Source organism: Channa argus, chromosome 16 (assembly GCF_033026475.1).
Source record: "Channa argus isolate prfri chromosome 16, Channa argus male v1.0, whole genome shotgun sequence".
Lineage (NCBI taxonomy): Eukaryota > Metazoa > Chordata > Actinopteri > Anabantiformes > Channidae > Channa > Channa argus.
In genome coordinates, this window is record NC_090212.1 from 2862904 (window position 1) to 2884926 (window position 22023).

General features: G+C 40.0%; 2 protein-coding genes across 5 annotated transcripts in view; one reads left to right on the forward strand and one right to left on the reverse strand.

The window, feature by feature from the left end:
• Positions 1-6254, forward strand: part of LOC137101960 (serine-rich adhesin for platelets-like) — a 40968-nt gene extending 34714 nt beyond the window's left edge. For all 4 annotated transcript variants that reach the window (XM_067480983.1, XM_067480984.1, XM_067480985.1 and 1 more), the window contains 12 exons: positions 4-161; positions 264-390; positions 624-769; positions 1254-1380; positions 1742-1771; positions 1884-1996; positions 3169-3301; positions 3396-3535; positions 3882-4005; positions 4212-4370; positions 5006-5168; positions 5477-6254. In XM_067480983.1, the coding sequence (XP_067337084.1) occupies positions 4-161; positions 264-390; positions 624-769; positions 1254-1380; positions 1742-1771; positions 1884-1996; positions 3169-3301; positions 3396-3535; positions 3882-4005; positions 4212-4370; positions 5006-5168; positions 5477-5565 (1509 nt within the window). In that variant the 3' untranslated portion in view covers positions 5566-6254. The remainder of the gene's footprint in view (positions 1-3; positions 162-263; positions 391-623; positions 770-1253; positions 1381-1741; positions 1772-1883; positions 1997-3168; positions 3302-3395; positions 3536-3881; positions 4006-4211; positions 4371-5005; positions 5169-5476) is intronic.
• Positions 6255-8463: 2209 nt separating this feature from the next.
• On the reverse strand, positions 8464-22006 carry rtn4ip1 (reticulon 4 interacting protein 1). Its single transcript, XM_067480988.1, has 9 exons — positions 21490-22006; positions 16850-17001; positions 14801-14869; positions 14280-14404; positions 13984-14032; positions 13290-13426; positions 12833-13016; positions 9178-9270; positions 8464-8831 (listed from the first exon to the last, which is right to left on the reverse strand). Exons 1-9 carry the CDS (start codon positions 21770-21772, stop codon positions 8706-8708), a joined length of 1218 nt encoding a protein of 405 aa, XP_067337089.1. The 5' UTR covers positions 21773-22006; the 3' UTR covers positions 8464-8705.
• Positions 22007-22023: the final 17 nt, after the last annotated feature.

A 22023-nucleotide genomic window follows, 5' to 3' on the forward strand; every position in this document is an offset into this window, starting at 1 on the left:
CAGGCCCTAGTGTTTGAGAAGCCCAACTTTGAGGGAGAGTCCATAGAGGTGGAGGGTGATGTGTACAACCTGCAAACACAGGGAGATGAAGTAAGAGACAATCCTGATCAGAACAAGACGAGATTGCCTACAGTGGGGTCTATTAGGATACTTGGTGGTCTGTGAGTATCTGGCTGAGCTAATGTTAAAGCTCTGTGTGCATATTTCTTTCTGTTGTGAAAAGACATTCACATAATAACCTGCCTTTTTCTTGTACTTGAAAGTTGGGTGGGCTATCAAGAGGCAGACTTTGAGGGAGAGCAGTACATCCTGGAGGAAGGGGAGTATCCTCATTACAGTGACTGGGGAGGATCTGAAGATGAGCTCCTGTCGCTTCGGCCTGTGCGTGCAGTAAGTGTCATTTAAAACATCAATGCAGTAGATTCATTTTAAATTTCATGATAAATTTCAATTTGGCACTAAGCACAATTTGCAGTGCACACCATTTCCACAGTTCACCCATCGTCGAAAGGGTTTGCTAAAAGCACAAGACTCACAAGACTCAATCTCTTTATGAGGCACTTCAAATGGGAGAACTGGCTTTTCACTTTCTAATTATTTTGCTCGGTTATTATCTTCCCCAGGATTTCGTGTCTCCACAAGTGAAACTGTTTAATGGGCTGAACTTTGATGAGCTGGGACTCAGCTTGGACCTGCTCGGTCCCGTCATCAACATGGAGGATATCAGCTATGGCATTAGAACCCAGTCTGTCAGTGTGATGGGTGGAGTGTAAGTCAAACAGTTTCTGTTCAAAAAACAATAAAAAGTCCTGAGGTCAAATTAATAAGGAAGGAGGGAAACATGCTGAATGTGTTGTGCACACCCTTGTGGTTTGTGGGGCGTGTGCTTTTCATTTTAACGAAACATTTAAGTGTTCTGTTGCACACAAATACAGCCTAGAGGATGCAATTATGAATAAAAAGAAGTTTCCATCTCTTAAGGGCAATGAATAATCTGACGCTAGGGATAAGAGTGAGTCTGTAGTTGTTATTAAACCAACTTCTTTTAGAGGCTTCGAGAAGAAAAGGCCTTAATCCAAGTACAGAACCAACTGTACAGTTGGTAACATAAATGCAGCTTATGTCAGTGGTACAATTAGGACCAATCGTATCAGTATGTTCTGTGATCATCCGTATCATCTGTATTTGTCTCTAATAAATGAAGGTCTGATGAGTTAGTGTCACTTATGAAATTGCACTTCTGTTTGTGGCAGATGGGTGGCATTTGAAAAACCTGGGTTCAGTGGACAGCTGTATGTGCTGGAGAAAGGCCTGTATGCAAACCCCGAGGACTGGGGAGCCCAGAACTTCAAGATCTCATCCATACAGCCAGTTTTTCATGTAAGAAATGATTTAGAATGATTTGTTCATAAAGGGTCAATGAGAATTAATCAGCCACTATTTTTATAATTGATTGTTTACATTTTTCAATCAAAAATGGTTTCGGGATCTCTCTTTTTTTATATTTAAAAGGGTAAAATCTTATAGATTTTACATATAGATATATATACATATAGATTGTAATTATGTGGGAAACAACTGCATCCACAACTAGGATGTTGTGTTTTTCAAATGTCATGATGATAATAGTTTTCAATTTTTCAAATTGATGCCAGCAATAGCTCAGTATTTTCTTCTCAGAATCTTCCTGGTGCTAAGATCACTGTAGTCACTTAAAGCTGTCTTTCTTTGTGTTCTAAAGGACATGCTGATGGGAACTACAAAATTTAAGGTATCATCACGCCGCTCAGTACTTCCTACATATAAAGCCATTTTCTTCAGCAATGCTGGTTCTATGTGCTGGCTGGATCAATAAGGCTGTTTGGGGTGGATTTGTATTATAGGTGCAGCTGTACTCGGAGCCAAATTTCCAGGGAAGGGTGATGGCTCTCGAGGATAGTGTATCGGCTCTGGATGAAGATTTTCTGCCCAGGTCCTGTAAGGTGCTGGCTGGCAGGTAGGCACAACTGAGCTCACACAAAACAGGGCCCAGGAACTGTTGGCAGCATTCCATGTTTAAGTGATTACTCCTTTTATCTGTGGGATAGTTGGCTTTAAAGACTTATAACAGAACTAATGCAGAATAGTAAATGGTCTGCAGTGATGTAGCACATTTCCACCTAGTGGACAAAGCACTGTTATTTACTTGTTTACGCATGCATCCACACGCGAAACATACACTGGTGACGGCGGAGCTGCCATTCATGGGTCTGGCCTCACCCAACAGGATCAAACTGGGGTTTAGTGTCTTGCATAATGTCACTTCCACATAAAAGACAGTAGGAGGTTGTGATCAGATGGCTGACGCCCCGATTGTTGGATGTAAATTTTAATTTAACTGATTGCCATCTTGTCCATCAGTCTACATTTAAAAACCCATGATGAAAACATATAACCTGTAATCATAGTTTAGAAATGCCCACACCTGTGTACAGAGAGGCCAAAATCAGGACATTGGTATAAAAACATTTCCGAAGGAATCAATGGTATCATTCTCTGAGTGGCTTCAATAATTGTGAAGTGCAAGAAGTTTGAAACCACCAGGATTATTCCTAGAGTTGGCTGTCATGTCTACTGAGTAACTGTACAGGACAGGCCTTGATCAGGGAGGTGAATGGTTAATAATTAGGACGTTACTGTACAGTGGGTATACACAGGTCAGTTTGAGCCATATGACAGCTTCCTGCTACGAAAGTAAGCAGGCTCTGCTCATCACCAAGTTAATGCTTTCCCTGCAGTAAAGCATGGTGGTTGGGATGGTAGCATTAGCTTTGAGGAAAAGATGATTTACAGCCAAATACAGAGAAATATTTGAAGAAATCCTGACTGACCTGAGATCACAGGACCTGAGACTGGGGCAATGGTTCACTTTTTAACATGGCAATGAACTTAAGCAAACACAAAGACGGTTTGGAGTGGTTTCACGACAAGTGACTGACAAGTGACTGGCCTTTTCTTCTCGAACTGTCTTTGACTTTTCTGACCACAGCCCAGACTAAACCCCCACAGAAGTGTGGAAAGACCTGGGGATGGCAGTTTACAGATCTTTTCTATCCAGTCTGAAGACTACAGAACATAATTATGATGATTATCTGTGTTTGTGTATTTGTGTGTGTCTGTGTGTGTCAGCTGGGTGGCATATGAGGGATCCAGTTTCAAAGACAATATGTGTGTATTGGAGGAAGGAGAATATCCAAGCACAGAGGCCATGGGCTTCCTGTCCTCAGACTCTACCATCTGCTCCATACAGACCACTGGACATGTGAGTCCTGCCTGTGTGTATACATGAAAATATATACTTGTGCCTTTGGATTTACATATGAGTAAGAACTATACTCTCTCCTTGTGTTCTCCAGGAGTTCTCTTTGCCCTCTGTCATGCTGTTCAGTAAGGTCGGCTGCAAAGGTCGCAGGGTGGTGTTGACAAGTGGAGCTGTGAACCTTCAGCAAGCAGGCCTGGACACACACATACGCTCCCTGGTGGTGGAAGGAGGAATGTATGTCACCATTTGCAATTTCTACCATTATACTTTGGGTATTTTTCCATTGCTAAAATGTAGCTAATATCAGTAATTAGCCACCACCAGCAACACAACTGTGCCATACATGTATTGACAGGTCAAAAAATACACATTTATAGTAGTCAATGATTTGTAGTTATGATAAAGTTGTTTTAAAATCAAAATAGGAATCAAAAGTAGTAATCAACTGCATAACAACATACAGATTTTGTATAACAACAGTAACACTTCAGTGTAAGAGGACACTTTATATTTCATAGAGTAGATACTTATGTATCCTTACATTATTTTAACTTAGTTTTTAATTATGTCTCCTGTCCAGGTGGGTTTTATATGAAGCCAGCAACTACCGCGGTCGTCAGCTGCTTCTTCAGCCAAGTGAAGTAGGTGATTTGTGCAAGTTCAGCGGGTGGCAGCAAATAGGATCCCTGCGCCCATTACACCAGGTATAGAAGAAGAGACATCAATACACCAACATCATACACCAATTATTATGCATCTCCCAATATTCAGAGTAATGTTGATGAATATTGGGAGATGCATAATAATTGAATATCAGCCTGTCAGATAAATAAGTAGTCACACGTGTAAATAAGCAAATAAGTTTAATATGTTTTCATTAATCAGACTAACCCATATTTTTATCCAACAGAAACCGATGTACTTCCACCTCCGGAACAAGGAGACAGGGTGTTTGATGTCCCTGACGGGAGCTTTGGATGACATCAAGTTGATGAGGGTTCAGGCCATAGAGGAGACAGCCGGAGTAGAGCAGGTCTGGCTCTACCGGGATGGACAGGTCACCTGCAAGGTACTCGACTACACGAACGCAACACCAAGCAGCTCAGGTTACTTTAAAGGAATCAGCTCATCAACAATAAGTAGGAGTTGCAAGAGCCACAACAATGACGAGAACCTTCACCTACTTTTCACACACAAACACAGATAGTTACGTTTACAGGAGTGACCCAGCCCAGAGGTACTGAATAAATCCCGGCCCTTGTAGTGGAATCCATCCGCCTCACCAACCACAAGCCCTTATTATTAAACTTTTATAATAAAATTATTTAAATACAAAATAACTTTTTTTTCTGCAGGAAAGAGGACTCTAGTGGAAAGACTTCCCTATTAGAAACTAAGAGAAAACAGGGTGTGGTCGGACTTCATAAAACAGGAAACAACATGCTCATAAGTGGAATCCTGCATTGTGAACAAGTAGCTCATAATCAATCTCTCAGGCAAATGTATTTGCAATTACATTGTACACATAACACAAGGGTATTGGAAGAGTAAGGCTGAGGTTTTTTAGGTTATAGTTAGTTTTTTTGGACTTTAACATGTGAGAAACGAAAGAACATCCTTTAAGGTTACGATGAAGATTAGTTTGGTGCAATCATAATTATTATTAGTCAAGCATCTGCCTCCTCTCTCTTCTCCTGTCTCCAGCTGGTGGAGGACTGTTATCTGGAAACAACAGGGGGTGTTGTGATGGCTGGGTCTCGACTTTGTGTTTCCCCGGAGCAAGGCAAAGAAAACCAGCTGTGGAACATCACACCTGATGGGCTGGTGCGCTGCCTTCTCAAACCTGATCTGGTCCTGGAGGTCAAAGGTCAGAAAGCATTGTGTTTAGCACATCTTTTTTGTCAAATACATTTAAAGTGTTAAAGGACTTTATAGTACAGTTCCAGCACGTGAATGTCATATTCCAAGGCTGACATCTCCTGGGGTATATAGGTAGTGCAGTGGTGTCATCATTTTGTATGAAAATAGCCAAACAAACACAGACTTCAGACTTAGTTTCATGCTCCAGCAGTATCAGGTTCAGTTTACTTTTCCTAGGTTCTTATCACTCATCGGTGGGCAAAGCATTTCACTTTATCATGTAAGAAAATCACTGTTTTATGTTCTTTGTCGCAGGTGGTCATCAGTACGACAAGAACCAGGTGATCCTTAACACATTTGACGAGAGAAAACTAAACCAAAGGTGGATCTTGGAGGTCTTGTGATCTGTTGAGAGACTCTGCTCCGACTATCACAGCCCTTTGCTGTAGCTCTGCCAGAGCTCTACGCCCTCTGATTCAGCTGCACTGAGGAGCACACACCACAGGGATGTGCTCTGTAGGGCATTTTGTGAACACTCTTTCTCTGGCTTACTCTTTTTAAGCAGGGTAACCATTGACTGTATCGACTGAACAGAAACGCGTGCAGTCGTATAGCGCTTGATGAAGCTTTGCGTATTTTTTAGATTGAATGAGTGATGTTACATGTTGCTCGCCACATGATTTGAAACACTGTAAACCAAAGACTCCATATGTCCTCTCATTCTGACTGCTTGTAGTGACAAGTCAACCTGGTTTGAATGCTGCATTCTTCTTTCTTTACGGTACTTTTTTATAGACTGGTTTATGCGTTTACCACACTGCAATACAATGTTTGATGCACCTACAACCTAAAGACTTATTTCAATAGTTTCTTTTTTTGTAATTACTGTAGATCAAAAGTAATAGATTTTTATGTCTTTTTAGAGCAGATTTTAGATTTTTACACTTTAACAAGAACTACATTATGCTGGTATAAGTGTATGGAACTGACTTTAACTGTCAAACTGCAATATTGATGCTGCCCACTGTTGACTGTAAATATGTAAATGTATAAGGGAAAACTGTTACAGATGAAAATAAAATGAAAAAAATTATCTTTCCAGATTTTTTTCTTTAAGCAAAAGTGTTTTTGTTTGGGTGGGTGTCAAACTCCAACAGATATTTTGTAACTGTATTTTACACATTACATTACAGGAAACTACTTATGGAACAATCCAGTCACTATGATCCCCAGCATATAAACATTATAGATATTATATTTGGGGTATTTGGGTCACACAAAATGTTTGCCTACTACATTGTAACTTGAAATAAACCATGTCAGAAGTACGTATATAGCGTTTATCTAGGTAAAAGTATCAATAGCACGGTGTAGAAATACTCTGTTACAAGGAAAGATCCTTAATTAAATAAAAGTACAAAAATAGTTAAAGTACCACATTCTGATACTGGATCATTGATGCATTGCTGTGTTTATCTTAATGCGTGAATAAAATCATTTGAATTTGTGGGACAGCTTGTGCTTGTTTAACAGTGTAAATGTACTTAATTACTGGGACAAAAATTCTAAAATATAAAACAAAAGAGATCTTCCCAGCCGTAGCCTCCAGTATCTGCAGCCTCAGATTACAACTCGACACAGTTTTATGCTGACGCCAGTGAGGACAAACTGTATTGTCTGGCTTTTTCTAAATTACCAGCAGAGTGATACCAATCACACGCAGCACTTACATATCGTATTTGATATTATATCATACACAACTATTGCACAATTTTTGTTTTCGAACATCAGTCTATCAGTACACATTCGAGCTGGTTATAACAACTACTGTATGTCTGCACTTGATCTGTAGTGTGTACCTGCAGCTTGTTGCAGAAAAAAATGAAACCTCAAAGTGTGCCCTTGCTCAGATTCTATTACTTGCGACGTGACTCTCTTTGTCACAAAAGCTACAGCTGCTACATAAAATATTGACACAGTATAAATTTTTAAGCCAATTCACCTCAAGCATTTTTTCCCTTTTTTTTCAGTAAGAAGAACAATCACTCAAGCATTAAATGTATGAAGCTTGGTTTGTTTTTTCCTCTATTCCATACTTTAATACAACAGAGATGTTGCTGTTGAGGTGTGACTACTGGAATCTATCTTTTTCTTTCATTCTGTGGTCCATGTTAAGTGTGGCGCACACAGTGCTACCAAGTTTAATGAGTGATTAGAAGAGTAAAGCCCCGTGATCCTAACTGAAGGCAATTGTCTGGTATATCACTACAATCCACCGATAACTTCTAAGAGGAACCCATATTGCTGTTTGAATGATTTCGAAGAACTTTATAGAATAAGCGATAATACGGTGGTTTTCAGTGCGAACCTAAAGTCTGTCTGCAGGGCTTTCAACACTTTTCAGGAGGAACTTAGTGAACTTACATCTGTGCAAAAAAAAGTATTTATTCAGCCACCGATTGTGCAAGTTTTCCCACTAAAAATGATGACAGAGGTCTGTAATTTTCTTCATGGGTACACTTACACTTCAAATGTGAGAGACAGAATGTGGAAAAAAAAATTCAAGAAATCACATTGTAGGATTTTTAAAGAATTTATTTATATATAAGTATTTGGTCAATAACAAAAGTTTGACTCAATACTTTGTAATTTAACCTTTGTTGACAATGACAGAGGTCAAACGTTTCCTGTAGGTCTTCACCAGGTTGTCACACACTGTAGTTGGTATTTTGGCCCATTCTTCCATGCAGATCTCCTCTAGAGCAGTGATGTTTTGGGGCAGATTTTCTATAGGGTTGAGGTCTGGAGACTGGCTAGGCCACTCCAGGACCTTGAAATGCTCCTTCATTGCCCGGGCGGTGTGTTTGGGATCATTGTCATGCTGGAAGACCCAGCCACGTCTCACCTTCAATGCTCTCGCTGAGGGAAGAAGGTTTTTGTTCAAAATCTCATGATGCACGGCCCCATTCATTCTTTCCTCAACACGGATCAGTCGTCTTGTATAAACACGATACTAAATGTGCTCCCACAGTTGATTCACACCAAGCTGCTTGCCTATTGTAGATTCACTCTTCCCAGCCATGTGCAGGTCTACAATTTTGCTCCTGGTGTCCTTCGACAGCTCTTTGTTCTTGGCCATGGTGGAGTTTGGAGTCTGACTGTTTGAGGCTGTGGTCAGTTGTCTTTTATACAGATAACGAGTTCAAACAAGTGTCATTAATACAGGTAACGAGTGGAGGACAGAAGAGCTTCTTAAAGTGGAAGTTACAGGTTTGTGAGAGCCAGAAATCTTGCTTGAATGATCAAGCCAGTATAAAAATGGTAACAGAATACAACAGTAGCTGTGTTGCAGATATACACATAATGAACCAGTAAACAATAGTTTTGCTACAAAACCCATTAAAGAGAAGGGAAGGAACAGTAGTAACCCTTTTTTTGTACTATTTGTATCTAGAGATTACATTAAGCAAATTCTTCAAAATTTTATCATTCACATCTTTTAATTATGATTGTGCAAAAAAAAAAAAAGTGTCTATAATCCGTGCTATAAGTCAGCTCCCCCTTTGCTGATTTGCACCACAGTTTTCCCTCGGGCGTGACCCTTCTCCACCTTCTCGAAGGCCTGGGGAACCTGGGAGAAACTGAAAGTCTCCTCCACCACGGGCCGTATCTGACAGAGAGGAGACACAGGAAGACTGAGCAGTGGCAACACAAGCTTTCATGAAGGTAAAAATCAGTCAGGAAAACAGTGGTCAGCTGTGAACTTTCCATTATGCCATATTCTTCACAGTAAGCCAAGAATGGAGTCTATAAAAATATATGAGCTCAAATTTAGCTTCCTCCCACTGACATTTCTTTCCAAATATGAAAGGACTATCTCAAAGTGAGAAACTAAACAGGTTAATTTAAATGTGCGTGAGCTAGGCTGAGCACAATTTCTTTTTTAAATGCTGCCATTTTAATATGAGTATAGACAAAAGAGGAAACAGTTGATGGCTTTACATGGCATTTCATACCTGTCCTGCATCCACCATTTCCCTAATTTCATCCAAGGCAGGACCACTTGGGGCAAAGAATCCCCAGCGGTAGTGAACTCCTTTAACAAGGTGCTGCAGGAAAACGGAAGAAACAAAACCATATTTTAACCATATGTGCAGCAGAAAGGTCACTTTTTGTGGGGTTATAACTTGTGCAGTCTGAGTCTTTGGCTTTTCGGAAGGTGGATAGTTATGGGAAACTAATACCTTTATAGCAACCAGCATTCAAAATATACTCATGACTTACTCTTCTCACTACTTGATTTCATGGTATCCTACTACACAGCTGTTAGTTCATGTTCAAACCTCTCCTGTGGAAGCAGCTCTCAGTTTGGGTTCAGGGGACAGACATAAACTTTCCCTTCGCATAAAGTTTAAAGTCAGAGCTGGGCCAGGTGAATCTGAACCAGCTCTTAAGCTGGGGACGTGCCTAAAGCAGCAGCACACTGATCGATTTTCTCTGCTGACTCCCAGCAAACATTACTGCCCCATTACTGTACATATGCTGCCATAAACTCAAGACAGCTGGTGGGACACCTCCAATGGACAGAGCCTCTCTACTAAGTTTCTGTTCCCTTTTTCCCGCAGTTGTCCTGCTCCCTCTCCATCTTCCTCTCTCTGTGCCTTTCTGCAGGTATCCCTGGCTTTGCAGCTGTGTGTTTCCAATGTGCAGCTACTGGTCCTACTGTAGCGACCTGCCCAGTGTTTTTGTATCTTCTTGTTGCTCCTCTTACTTTTCCCTTTCACTCTACTTTCCATTGAATCCAACAAGTCGAGGCAGACGGCTACCTCCACTAAGCCTGGTTCTGTTGGAGAGTTTTTGTCCCGCCACTGTCACCTGTTCATGGGCAGATTGTTGGGTTTTCTTTAGAATATATTCCATAAGGTCCTGACCTCAGCGTGTAAAGTGCCTTAAGATGATTTGTGTGGTCATGGTTCTACAAATAAATAACTTCAATGCATGACAAATAAAAAGCTTCTTTACTATCGTTCTGAAACCAGTAGGTTCTACTGGGAACAAATAGCTAATGCTTGATATTGTGGAACTGAGATTATTGAGTCAGTTTGGTGACTTTGATCGTCTCCTAATTCTAAATATGTAAAATGACTTCACTCAACGAAGGCCCACATCCAGAGAGTCGTGTGTTTGTGTGTCAGCTGACTGGTTGGAGCCTGTTAATTTTCCATAAGCCTTTAACATCTGAGTACCTCCAACTCATTATGAAATGAACAATGAGGTTTCTCGCTGAGTCTTTTGTAACTCCTGTGCTTGTGTGTGTATGAGCAAAGATGTGATAAGAAGGTTTTTGCTTCCTGTCTCTGAACCTACAGCCAGTAGAAATCCATTCTCTTTTTGCACATTTTGTCGTGTTGTTAAATTTAACAAATCTACCACAAGCTTGCCCTTCAATCTACGGCATCGACTCAGCTAACCCCTGATGGTTTGATTAGTTTGTGGCGTCATCATGTGAATGTGTCCGCATGATAACAGAAAATTTCAAGCTGCAGAAATTTGCCATTTCTGAAGGAAAAAATAGTCATCAAGTCTGTGGGTGTATGCGGTTGCTAATGAAAGTCAATGCTGGTGTGAATTTGATCCATACTGTGGGAACACACTGATAGTTTTACTCACAATGTCTAAAGCAGAAGGTGCAACTATGAAAAGTCCTTTACAACTCTACTGAGGCAGTTTCTGTTAATTTGAGGAAGGGTAGCATGGGCCATATGGCTGTTGATGCACTTTCTACAGAAACAGAAAAACTGCAAAAGTGCACCTTGTATCACACTACATGCTGACATACTATGCCAACCAATTTCATTTTGCAAGAAGACAGGAGGACAAGTGGGTAAGAACTAGTACAGCAGTAAGAAAAGAAACGCCACCGCACGCAAATGCCACAACTGTGAGGAAACTGAGCAGCAGTGTTCCACATGTGGTGCTAGTTCAGGCTTAAATACATACTACCCAATGTACATGCAGTCCCTCCCCAAGAGCTGTATGTTCAATTTGTTGAACATACGTCATAACGGTTACTGTTAACTTCAGGGACAGGGACAGATCCATAACCACCCCCACCCCCAAAAAAACATTTGTCACTGGGGCTGTCCCATCATGATATAGCCTCCATCCACGCAGCTTTTTCTTAAGTTTTGATTTCACGAATACCTGAAACTTGAATTAAACTGGTTATCATTAGTAATTAGTTACTGTGAGCAAATGTAATAAATAGACACAAAGGCAAAACAAGAAAAAATGTACTAGTACCGCTACAATCTGCTACAGTAGTGTCTTTAAGCCCTAACATACATCGATCAGTATAAGTGATAAGTCCATGTCACATTACAATAAATAAGAAGCTGCAAAACTTACTAATGTAAGCAGCAATTAAAGTTCTCTGACATGTTAGAAGGGTTTGCCCATCTCTGTACTGCTGGCAAACTGGAGGCTCTGACATCAACTCTCTGTGAATTGTGTTTAAAAGTAATTAAATAAAAAAACCCATTACATTCTGTAGTTTTAAGCACAGAGCACATTTCTCTCTCTCGCTTTATTCAGAATGTCTTTTTTATTATTGGAAATATTCTTATGTTCTTAGTTACTCTCGACTCCTGTGCTTCAGTTTATGGTGTGGGTTTAGTGGTTAAAACTAGAGTAGGAAGAGGTGGTGACGATAATACACAGATGTGACACACACAAAGTCAGATGCACTTGCCTGCAGGTTTTGCTGTGCATGACGTTCACCTGACACACAGGATGTCACTTATGCTGTTCCTGGAGGGCAAACGTGTGTATATGTACACAGTATCTGTGTTTGTGAGGAGAAGTTTGAGCTTCTGACATTGGCAGTGAAGACATTTTGATTTTAAAGACAAAGGGATATTTTATACAAACACTGTAGTGTCAGTAATCAAATAGCAAAAGACATAGGAAATTAAAGATTTTCTTTTGACTTATAATATGTAGCTACAAGTCCATCCTGTATGTTAATATTTGGTTTGTGGCTGTTTTTAACAGCTTGATCTTTAGTCCTGTTGCTACAATGCACATTCTAACTTGGTGGCAAAAGTTTGTGTTTTCGTCTTTTGGGTTCCATCTCGTCTGCACACAGCTGTTTCTATGAAGCGGTGGGTGTGGAGCTTAAATGTGTGCAGTGACATGACCTTGACTCTATCCAATATATCTGGAAGGAACTTGAATCCCAGTTGCAAGCCTGGTCTAACCAGCCAGACCCTGATCTAACTAATCACTATTGTGACTCAATGGGAGCAAATCCTGCAGCAAAGTTTCAAAAGCTTACGGAAAACATTCCCCAGAAACACAGTGTCTGTTATTGCAGCATACAGAGTCTAATGGTTTGGAAGTTTGATGATCTGCATTAACATATGGGAGTTACCTTCAAGTCCCCACATACTTCGGTTGCATGTCCCCATACTTTAGCTGACATATTATAAACAAGTTTGTAATGGTGTAATGGTTAGAAACCACAGTACTGTATGCACAGGTGGCTATAAATACAGGGTATGTCGTTACTGAGTCATTCAGCAGCATGTGCACTTACATGGCCGGCCCAGCACCTTTTTTATAAAATGTGTACTTATACCTGCAGAGCGGTCTGCATTCTCTGGTAATTACCTTGATGACCTTGCAGCCCACCGTAGCGGCTGTCTTCGTCATACCATCGGCAATACCCAGCCTGTCAGTGTTCTGCAGGAAAGGTGTTACAAGGGTGACATACTTGGCGCCGCTCCAAGTCTTAAGCAGATTCAGAGCCCAAGATTCAGTGTCCCCCCCAACGTTATCCAGGATCAGGTCAAATCTTGAAGTGGGGAAGGGCAGGGTTGGTGAAATAAAAAAAAAAAAACGATAAGGACATTTAACCAGATGAGACATACAGAGAAAGTGTGATTACGTTTATTAGAAAGGTCTTAATTTTCTCAGAATAATGAGTGAGTGCTGCAAGAGGGGCTGGGTTGCCATGGAAACAAAAGCAAGACATTGATACGTATAAACCCATTAAATGCTATTGTGAATGAAAAATAACTGCAGATGTCTGTGTGTGTATGTGTGTGTGTGTACAGGCTTCTCTCACTTCTCCAGTGCACTGAGCGGCTCTTCAACCGGACCAGCTGTGTAGTCCACCACATGGTCCGCCCCCAGGCCCCTCAAAAACTGCTCAGCATTCTGGGAGCAGGTAACAGTCACATGGGCTCCCCACGCCTTCAACATCTGGATGCAAATGACAGTATCAGTTAATGTCCACATGTACAATCGCATTATTGCAGGCTACAGTGTGCTAAAATGTGTGCACTAACGTTATTGGTATTGATTTACCGCAAAACAAATATGTGTTTGTGTTATTGCAGCCTGCGGGATGGATTGTTATCTAGGAGCTGAGAAGCACAAAATATTATGTATATTAATAGGATGAAATGTTACACCAGTGCAATGTGAGCTGCAGTTTTCAGGTAACTTAGCAAGGAGTGTGTCAGAGTCTGAAAGCTGTCAGGTTAAACAAGATTTGTTATAGCACTGTTTATACCCTGATAAGTGCTCCTGCTTATTTTCACAATTTTGGCACTTAGTATAGGTGAATATAACAATAAAACCATTATTTTAGCATTTAAAATATTTTTAGCCCTTTACACATATTTAGTAACTACAACTACAAATTGCCACATCTTTACAGCTACCTGGTAGTGTTAATGTTGTGGTGGGACAGGGCCCAGCACACACAGTTCATCGCAGCTTGCAGCTTGTAAACATTATGCCTTTTTCATTCATACCTGTATAGCGAATGTTCCCACTCCTCCCGATCCTCCAAGGATTAAAATCCTGTGTGGAGGAGTAAAAGCAGCCATGTACAGTGAATATGTTCCTACATTATAGTTCCACTGCTTTCAGAAAACATGAAGCAGATCGCTCAGAGGCTCAATATAGAGTGGGCTAAACAGGGACTAAGCTTAGAGGGGACAGCAAGTGGAATAATTGGCTAGATCGAAGACAAGGAGGTTCTTTAGGGGTGGACGAGGATTAACAAGAAATCAAACGTGTGTCCAAGTGTTTGTCCACATTCCCTCACCGCTTCTTTGCACAGTTGTCCTTACTCAGTCCACCAGTGTTGACAAGAGCTGACCAGGCAGTTGTTGCCACGTAGGGGATGGCTGCTGCCTCCATGTGGCTCAGTGACTTTGGTTTGTGGGATACCTGAGCAAAACACACAGTAAAGTATGACAATAACATGACAGTGGCACCATCTCAACAATTTTCAGTAGTAAAGAGTAACTTCTAAATCTTTAGGAAATGGTATCTGAGTATTAACTTTAGCCTGACTGGATGCTTTTTTTTTTTGCTTGTTTCATTTGTAGACTAGGAGTAGGGCCGTCTTTTCATCAAGGAAGCAAACACACATTTTAGATTCCGATGCTGAAACTGACCGTAACTGGAACAGATTACGATCACACAAATAGGGATGTGGTTTCACTGACTGATGAAATGATGCACTTCCACATTAGATGAGTCAAGGTTTGTCATGGTATTTGCTGCAACACTAAGAACATCAAGCTAAAGCAGCAATGGCGGAGTCCATCAGCTGATCGTTACCTCATTGGCACTCAGCAACACAAACTCAGCCAAGCTGCCCTGCTTCCATGGTGGGATGGCTGCCCAAACCTGAGGGGGTGCACAACAACACTCATTAACCAAAACCACGAACAATTGTATGCATATACATTTGTGTAGGTCAGTCGTGTTTTAAAGTGGAGAATATTGACATCAAGACTTCTTGAGCTGTAATCTGATTTATACATTTTATTAGAGCTGCAATATTGTTTTTATGAATGTATTAAATACTGATCAATGTATTGATGTCATTTTGTTTTAAGTTTGCTCACGTTTGTTTACAAAAACAAACAAAAAACAAAAAAACAAATGCTGATAATAATTTGTTATCATTCTTGTGATAGTGTGAAGGCTTGGGTTGCTCAGTAGTTTTAAGATACAAGTAGGGGGGTTGTCATGGAAAAAAAAAAGGTTGTGAACCACAGCTGCAAACATGTGTCAAATCTCTTCTCAGAAGTGTAATTTCAGAACTCGACTCAGTCCTTGCTCAGTCAACAAATGAGCAGTGACAAAACAAACTGACTATGATCTCATGAAGTGCTAAAACTGTCCTATTTATAACTCCAGCTAACTTTACCCCAAGCAAATCATCAGTGCACATCAAGACATGTACAACACTTTAGACATTAAACACAAGTCAGTAAACTAAAATGAATTTTAAATATCACTTACTGATTAAACATGACAACATAATCAGTTGATATAATAATAATGAAATAATAATTAAAACTATAAAAAAAAAAAATCAGGAAATGACCAACATCAAGAGATTAGTTAAATTCTACTTCAGTTATCATCCCAACCCTCCATGTCTATGTTTATCTAATTAAATATCAAAAAGGATCTTCACACACTGTCACTTTTTGTACATTTTACAGCATTGTAAATTGAAATGGGAAACAAACTGAAATCTCGAATTTACATATTTATTAATTTTGTAGGCCCTTGAGATGGGAAGTGTAAAATGTCATCTTCAGGTCTCTCCATAGAGGTTCTGTGAAGTTAGGGTCTAGGATTTGGGCCACTCAATGACAGTCAGAGACTTGACCTCAAGCCACTCCAGAGCTGTTGTGTCTGTCATACTGAAACTTAACCATCATCCCAGTGTCAGGTCTTCTGCACTCGGGCTGCATTCATCCTTCCTTAAATTCTGCCCAAAGTGTTTCATTTTGTGTCATCAGACCTGATAATTCTTTGTCAAGGTTCTCAAAATAGGATGTGGCTTTTATTGATCCAGGCTACTACAAAAGGATGATTTGATGGAGAGTTACTGATGTGTTCATTCTCCTGCCAGGTCCTTCCATCTCTGCAGAGAACTTCTGAGGTTCCATCAGAGTGACTATCGGGTTTCTGGGCACCTCCTTGGCCAGTGTCCTTCTTGACTTGTTAGTCAGTTTGAACTGAAGAGTGAAGAATTACGGTGGTTCCACCAATAATTCAGGCCACTGATCTTTTTAAGGCTTTAGAAATGGTTTTATTATTCCTAATCAGTGTTTCAGGATAAATGTTATCATTTATTCCGGGTTCCTTGAATTTCATGGCTTGGCTTTGTCCTGAATTGGAGTGTAGAATTGGGATCATACATTCACTGGTTTGTGCCTTTCTTACCATGTCCAAACTGGTCAGTTTGGCTCAGGTGGAGTCACATTCTAAAGTTTTTATAGGAATAAAAGCAAACATTCTGCACCTGACCACAATCTGGTGCAACAAAAAAGGATCTGAATACATTAATAAACTTGGATATTTCAGTTTTTAATATTCATTTAATTTGCTACATTGTAAAATGGGAACTTAATGCAATTTTCTCCCATTCAAAATAAATGAACATGGCAGTTAAATGTGCAAAAGGTGAAGAGGTTGAAGTATTTTCTGAAGCTGCTGCACAGCACCACGGCTACATACTTTCATTATTTGTGACCCACTGTGTACAGGAGCAAGCAGCTTCCATAAAGTGGGGGATTCCTCTATTCAAAACAAAGCGCCCACCGAGTACACATGCACACACTTCTTTTGTACCATTTGTTCCATTACCTCATCCCTTTCTCTGAAGTACTTCACATCCAGGCCACACTCCATGATGACCCCTGATACATCCCTTCCCAGGATGAGTGGGAACTCGTTGCCTGACTGCTTGATATTTAGAGGGTCTCTCTTCGCGGACATTGTAGCTGCACCATAGCCACCTGAGAGAAAGTTTCTGATTATAGCCACAGCTTAAAACTGAAGAAACACATGAAAGAAACGGTGAAATGTTACAATTAAATGGACATTCAGTCACTAATACGGATGCTGGTTGAAGTGTAGTTTCAGTCAGAGATGACAACTTTTCCTCCCCAACTGTCACTTACAGTACATGTAATGAAACTGAAACATTTTTTCTAATGGCACAGCACTTTCGGGGTTTTCTCCGACTTAGATTGTTTGCACGCTTTATTTATATTTCGTAAATGTTGAACCATAACTCAAAAGATTTCTAAGTAATCAAAATAACTACTGAATATGGGTCAATTGATGTCAGTTTTAAACCATTGTAACAACATCATTAAGCACGGTTTCAGTGAAGTGAAATCAGACTAAAATGGTTCAAAACTATTTCAGAGAAGTACACATGTATGTCTGATAAAATACTACTGGAAATAATATCCAGTAGTAAAAAACAAATTATTAATATATTCAGTATGGTGGCCACAACTGAGAGGTTATGATTGGGAGTTAAGGAGGAAGTCAGAAGATTTTAAGTGGCATTTGTGAGAACTACCTGCAAGGTACAAATGAAATCATTACAAACAAACAAACAAACAACAGGTGTGCAGAGTAATCTGAGGATCCAAAACCTTTTTTGTTACCTGCTATCACCAAAAACAAAAGCCACTACATAGGCCATAAGCAGGAAGCTAGGAGGGGGTTGCATTTGAGTTAGTTTGTGTAACAGTAAGAAAAACATAAACACTTGTATGTAAAAGTTTAGTCCTGTTAGATATTTAAATGATTTTTGGTGTGAAATAAGTAAAATAGTTCTGTTGAGCCTAGTTTTCCCTTAACTCTGAGCAGCAATGACTTCATGACTTTCTTTATGAATAAAATAGTAGCTATTAGAGAAAGAATTCAACAGATCCTCCCCCCAAATATTACAGATAGATCTTCATGTACAGCAGTGCTAGAGTCATCGATAAGGCCCCACTCCCTCTTAGACTTCTTTTAACCCATAGATATCTCTGAGCTAACTTCAATTATTACCTCATCTAAACCAACAACCTGTCTGCTAGACCCTATTCCAACTAAGCTGCTCAAGGAAGCTTTACCCTTAATAGATACGTTCGTATTAGATATCATCAATCTATCTTTATAAGCAGGATATGTACCACAGGCCTACAAGGTAGCTGTAATTAAACCACTACTTAAAAAACCCTGTCTTGACCCACGTGTCTTAGCCAATTACAGACCAATATCTAATCTCCCCTTTATTTCTAAAATAATTGATACCAAATATGAAGACTTTCAGTCAGGATTTAGAGTTCATCATAGTACAGAAACAGCACTGGTAAAAGGTACCAACAATATTCTAATGGCCTCAGATAATGGGCTCATCTCTATACTTGTTCTGTTAGATCTTAGTGCTGCATTTGATACCACTGATCACAACATTTTATTACAGAGACTGGAACATGAAATTGGGATTAAAGGAACTGCACTAGGTTGGTTTAAATCTTATCTAACTGATGGATTTCAATTTGTTCATGTTAATGATGAATCCTCCATGCACACAAAGGTTAGCTATGGAGTTCCACAAGGCTCTGTGTTAGGACCAATACTTTTTACTTTATATATGTCTCCTTTAGGCAACGTTATTAGAAAACACTCCATAAATTTCCACTGTTATGCTGATGATACCCAGCTATATTTATCTATGGAACCAGATGAAAATAATCAGTTAATAAAGCTTCAAGCCTACAAGACATAAAGGCCTGGAGGCCAATTTTTTACATCTAGACTCAGACAAAACTGAAGTCATAGTATTTGGGCCCAAAAATCTCAGAGATATGATGTCCAACCATATTGTTACCCTAGATGGCATAAGTCTGGCCTCCAGTACTACTGCAAGGAACCTTGGAGTTATTTTGGACCAGGATCTGTCCTTTAACTCGCATATAAAACAAATCTCTAGAACAGCCTTCATCCACCTACGGAACATTGCCAAAATTAGGAGCATCCTGTCTCAAAGTGATGCCGAAAAACTGGTCCATGCATTTGTTACTTCTAGGTTGGACTACTGTAATTCCCTACTTTCAGGATGCCCCAGTAACTCCCTAAAGAGCCTGCAATTAATCCAAAATGCTGCAGCAAGAGTGCTGACTGGAACTAGCAAGAGAGATCATATTTCACCTTCACTAGCTTCTCTCCATTGGCTTCCCATTAAATGTAGAATAGAATTTAAAACCCTGCTTCTCACATATAAAGCTCTGAACAGTCAGGCTCCATCATATATAGAAGACCTCATAGCACCATATCATCCTAGTAGACCACTTCGCTCTCAGAATGCAGGCCTACTTGTGGTTCCCAGAATTTACAAAGGTAGAATGGGAGGTAGAGCCTTCAGCTATCAAGCTCCTCTCTTGTGGAACCAGCTCCCAAGTTCTCACCCCACAATTGTCACCACTGTATGTCATTAACTCTTGTGTGTTCTCTCCCGTAGTTGTCTTTGTCCTTCTCTGTCCCCCTCTCTCTGTCACTTTCTGCAGGTGTCCCCGGCTTTGAAGCTGTGTGTCTTCCAGTGTGCAGCTACTGGTCCTACCAACCTGCCCAATGTTTTGTTGTTGCTTTTTGTTGCTCTGTTCTTTTCTCTGTTCACTTTCCACTCACCCCAACCGGTCGAGGAAGATGGCCGTCTACCCTGAGCCTGGTTCTGCTGGAGGTTTCTTCCATTAAAGGGAGTTTTTCCTCTCCACTGTTGCCTAGGGCTTGCTCGGGGGGGAATCGTTGGGTTCTCTCTATACAGCTTTATAATCTTGACTTTATTCTGTAAAGTGCCCTGAGATGACTTTGTAGTGAATTGGCACTATATAAAAAAAGTTGAATTGAATTGAAACGCAAGGTCTGCAGTAAACAAGCTTTTCTCCAATGTGTGTGTTCCGTGTGAGCTACACAGAAACTGGTGCCATGCTTCATTGAAAAAACTATTAAAGGGCAAAAAAGTTTTAAAGGGCAACTTCAACTTTTTTTAACTAGTTCTACTTAGTGGAATACATGTACAGTATATACGTGGTATTAAACTTTCCTATGTCTTTCTTTCTACTTCTAGTTGTTTACAACCACAACTTTTATAGAACGAGAAACTAGATGACATCATCAGAATAAAATAAGCTCTTCTGGATAACATCGTCAGGAGGAAGTGTAACATGTACTTCTACTATTTATTAACACAGGATGTAATTAAACATAGAAAATCTGTAGTTATCTGAAGTTACTCACAGATTAATTTAAGCTCTTTACCCTCTAAATGTAAATGGGGCAGCTGTAGCTCAGTTGATCGGTGTCTGGTAAGTGGGGAGGGCATCCGGCATAAAAACTGTGCCAAATCAACATGCGGACAATGATCCGCTGTGGTGACCCTGAACTCACACGATAAGCCTCTAAATGTAAATGTGCTGGCTGCTTTACTAACCAAAAGGACCAAATGTTGTGGTCTCAGAACAGCAGGCCGCCCAAAAGGCATCATGTTCACTGAATGCTAACATTTTTTTTTTTTTTGGTAATTTGAATAATTCCAAAAATAAGGTTCTTCATCCAAATTAATAATTAAGTAATAATAGGAGGTGCCACTTGACGATATTAAAAAGGTGTTTAGATTGTTACAGTCTCCCTCCAAAGAAAATGTGTTTTGCTTAGTGATTCTCCAGTTTGATGGTGTAGCAACTTTCCAGGGCAGAAAGATGAACTGTGTGTGTGGAGTTTAACAACAGCTTCAGTAACTAAAATGTAAAAACATTTGTAAGAAAATTGTGGCCCAATATGCAGTCTCCAGTGAAGCAGGACACCACATTTATGTTATGTTAAAATAAACAAGGCAGAGACAAAGTAACTTCTTCGGACATGCGAAAGTAAATGCAATAAATAAATGACTTATTTAAAGAAAACCCATCACTACTGTTGCCCCCCCCCCCCCCACCCCCACATACAGACACACACACACACACAATCTTTAAAATCTGTTGAAATGTGGTTTAGTGAGCAGTGGCTGGGTGGGCCGCTGGATTCATTTGAAATAAACAACAAACCACAGAAAGTAGCATTAGGAATAGAAAGTAAACCTGTTTTTTATCATTAAATAAAAAAATTAAAAGTTGTCCATTTGGGTAGAATGGCATGACATGCACCTGTCCATGGTGTCACATATTCCACAGCAATGTCAGTCCTTTAATATTTGTACAGTGTACTAGAGTTGATGTTGGTGCAATACATCTCAAACTGAATCATAAATGTCATATGATGTGACTGTTGGGTCCACGGGTGACCATACTCAAATGGAAATATGTTAATGTAAAATATTAATAACTGATAGATTTAGAGTTTAAATAAAAACAATAACGTGTTTTCAAGGGACACAGAAAGTGTTGCTAGTCATTGCTAGGCCAGTGAAGTCTGAATTAGCTTCACACATGCACATCACTCACCTCTCATGCTGACATCAAGTGGATTTAGTCCTGCTGCAAACACTTTGACAATAACCTCATTGGGGTAGTTGATGACGGGAAAGCTGGCATTTTTAGTAAACCGTAAAACTTCATTGTTTCCATATTTATCAATAACCCAGGCCGGCATTATAGTCATATGTCTGCTGGAGACGCTGAACCGTCTTGATTGACTGCCATGTTTGGAAACTGATGTGCTCACACACTGTGTTTTACTAAGGTGAAACAAGCTCCTACTATACACTACATATCTAACAGAACACATCTTTCAATAACTAATCGCGTTAAAAAGCCAAATCGACTGGCAGTGAATCCTACTCTCCGTTACAGACCATTCAAACAGTGCAGTCAGTTTGCTGAATAAGAGTTCACACTGCTTGTTATGAGCCGCCACTAGCCTCTAATTAAACGTTCTCTTATTATATAAATATATCTACATACTCCTTTGCATTGATATAGTAACTCTGTAAGAAAGTCTGTAAACAACATCCTCTTCCGCAATATGACTTATCCTCG

What these genes read in the sequence shown, in the direction of transcription:
- rtn4ip1 (XM_067480988.1), bottom strand. Translation starts at nt 21,772, where the DNA reads ATGTGTTCTGTTAGATATGTAGTGTATAGTAGGAGCTTGTTTCACCTT. An exon ending in GACAACTGTGCAAAGAAGCG is followed by an intron (nt 14,033 to 14,279) that starts GTGAGGGAATGT and finishes TCCTCCACACAG; the next exon opens with GATTTTAATCCTTGGAGGAT. An exon ending in TGGGCTGCAAGGTCATCAAG is followed by an intron (nt 9,271 to 12,832) that starts GTAATTACCAGA and finishes GTTTTCCTGCAG; the next exon opens with CACCTTGTTAAAGGAGTTCA.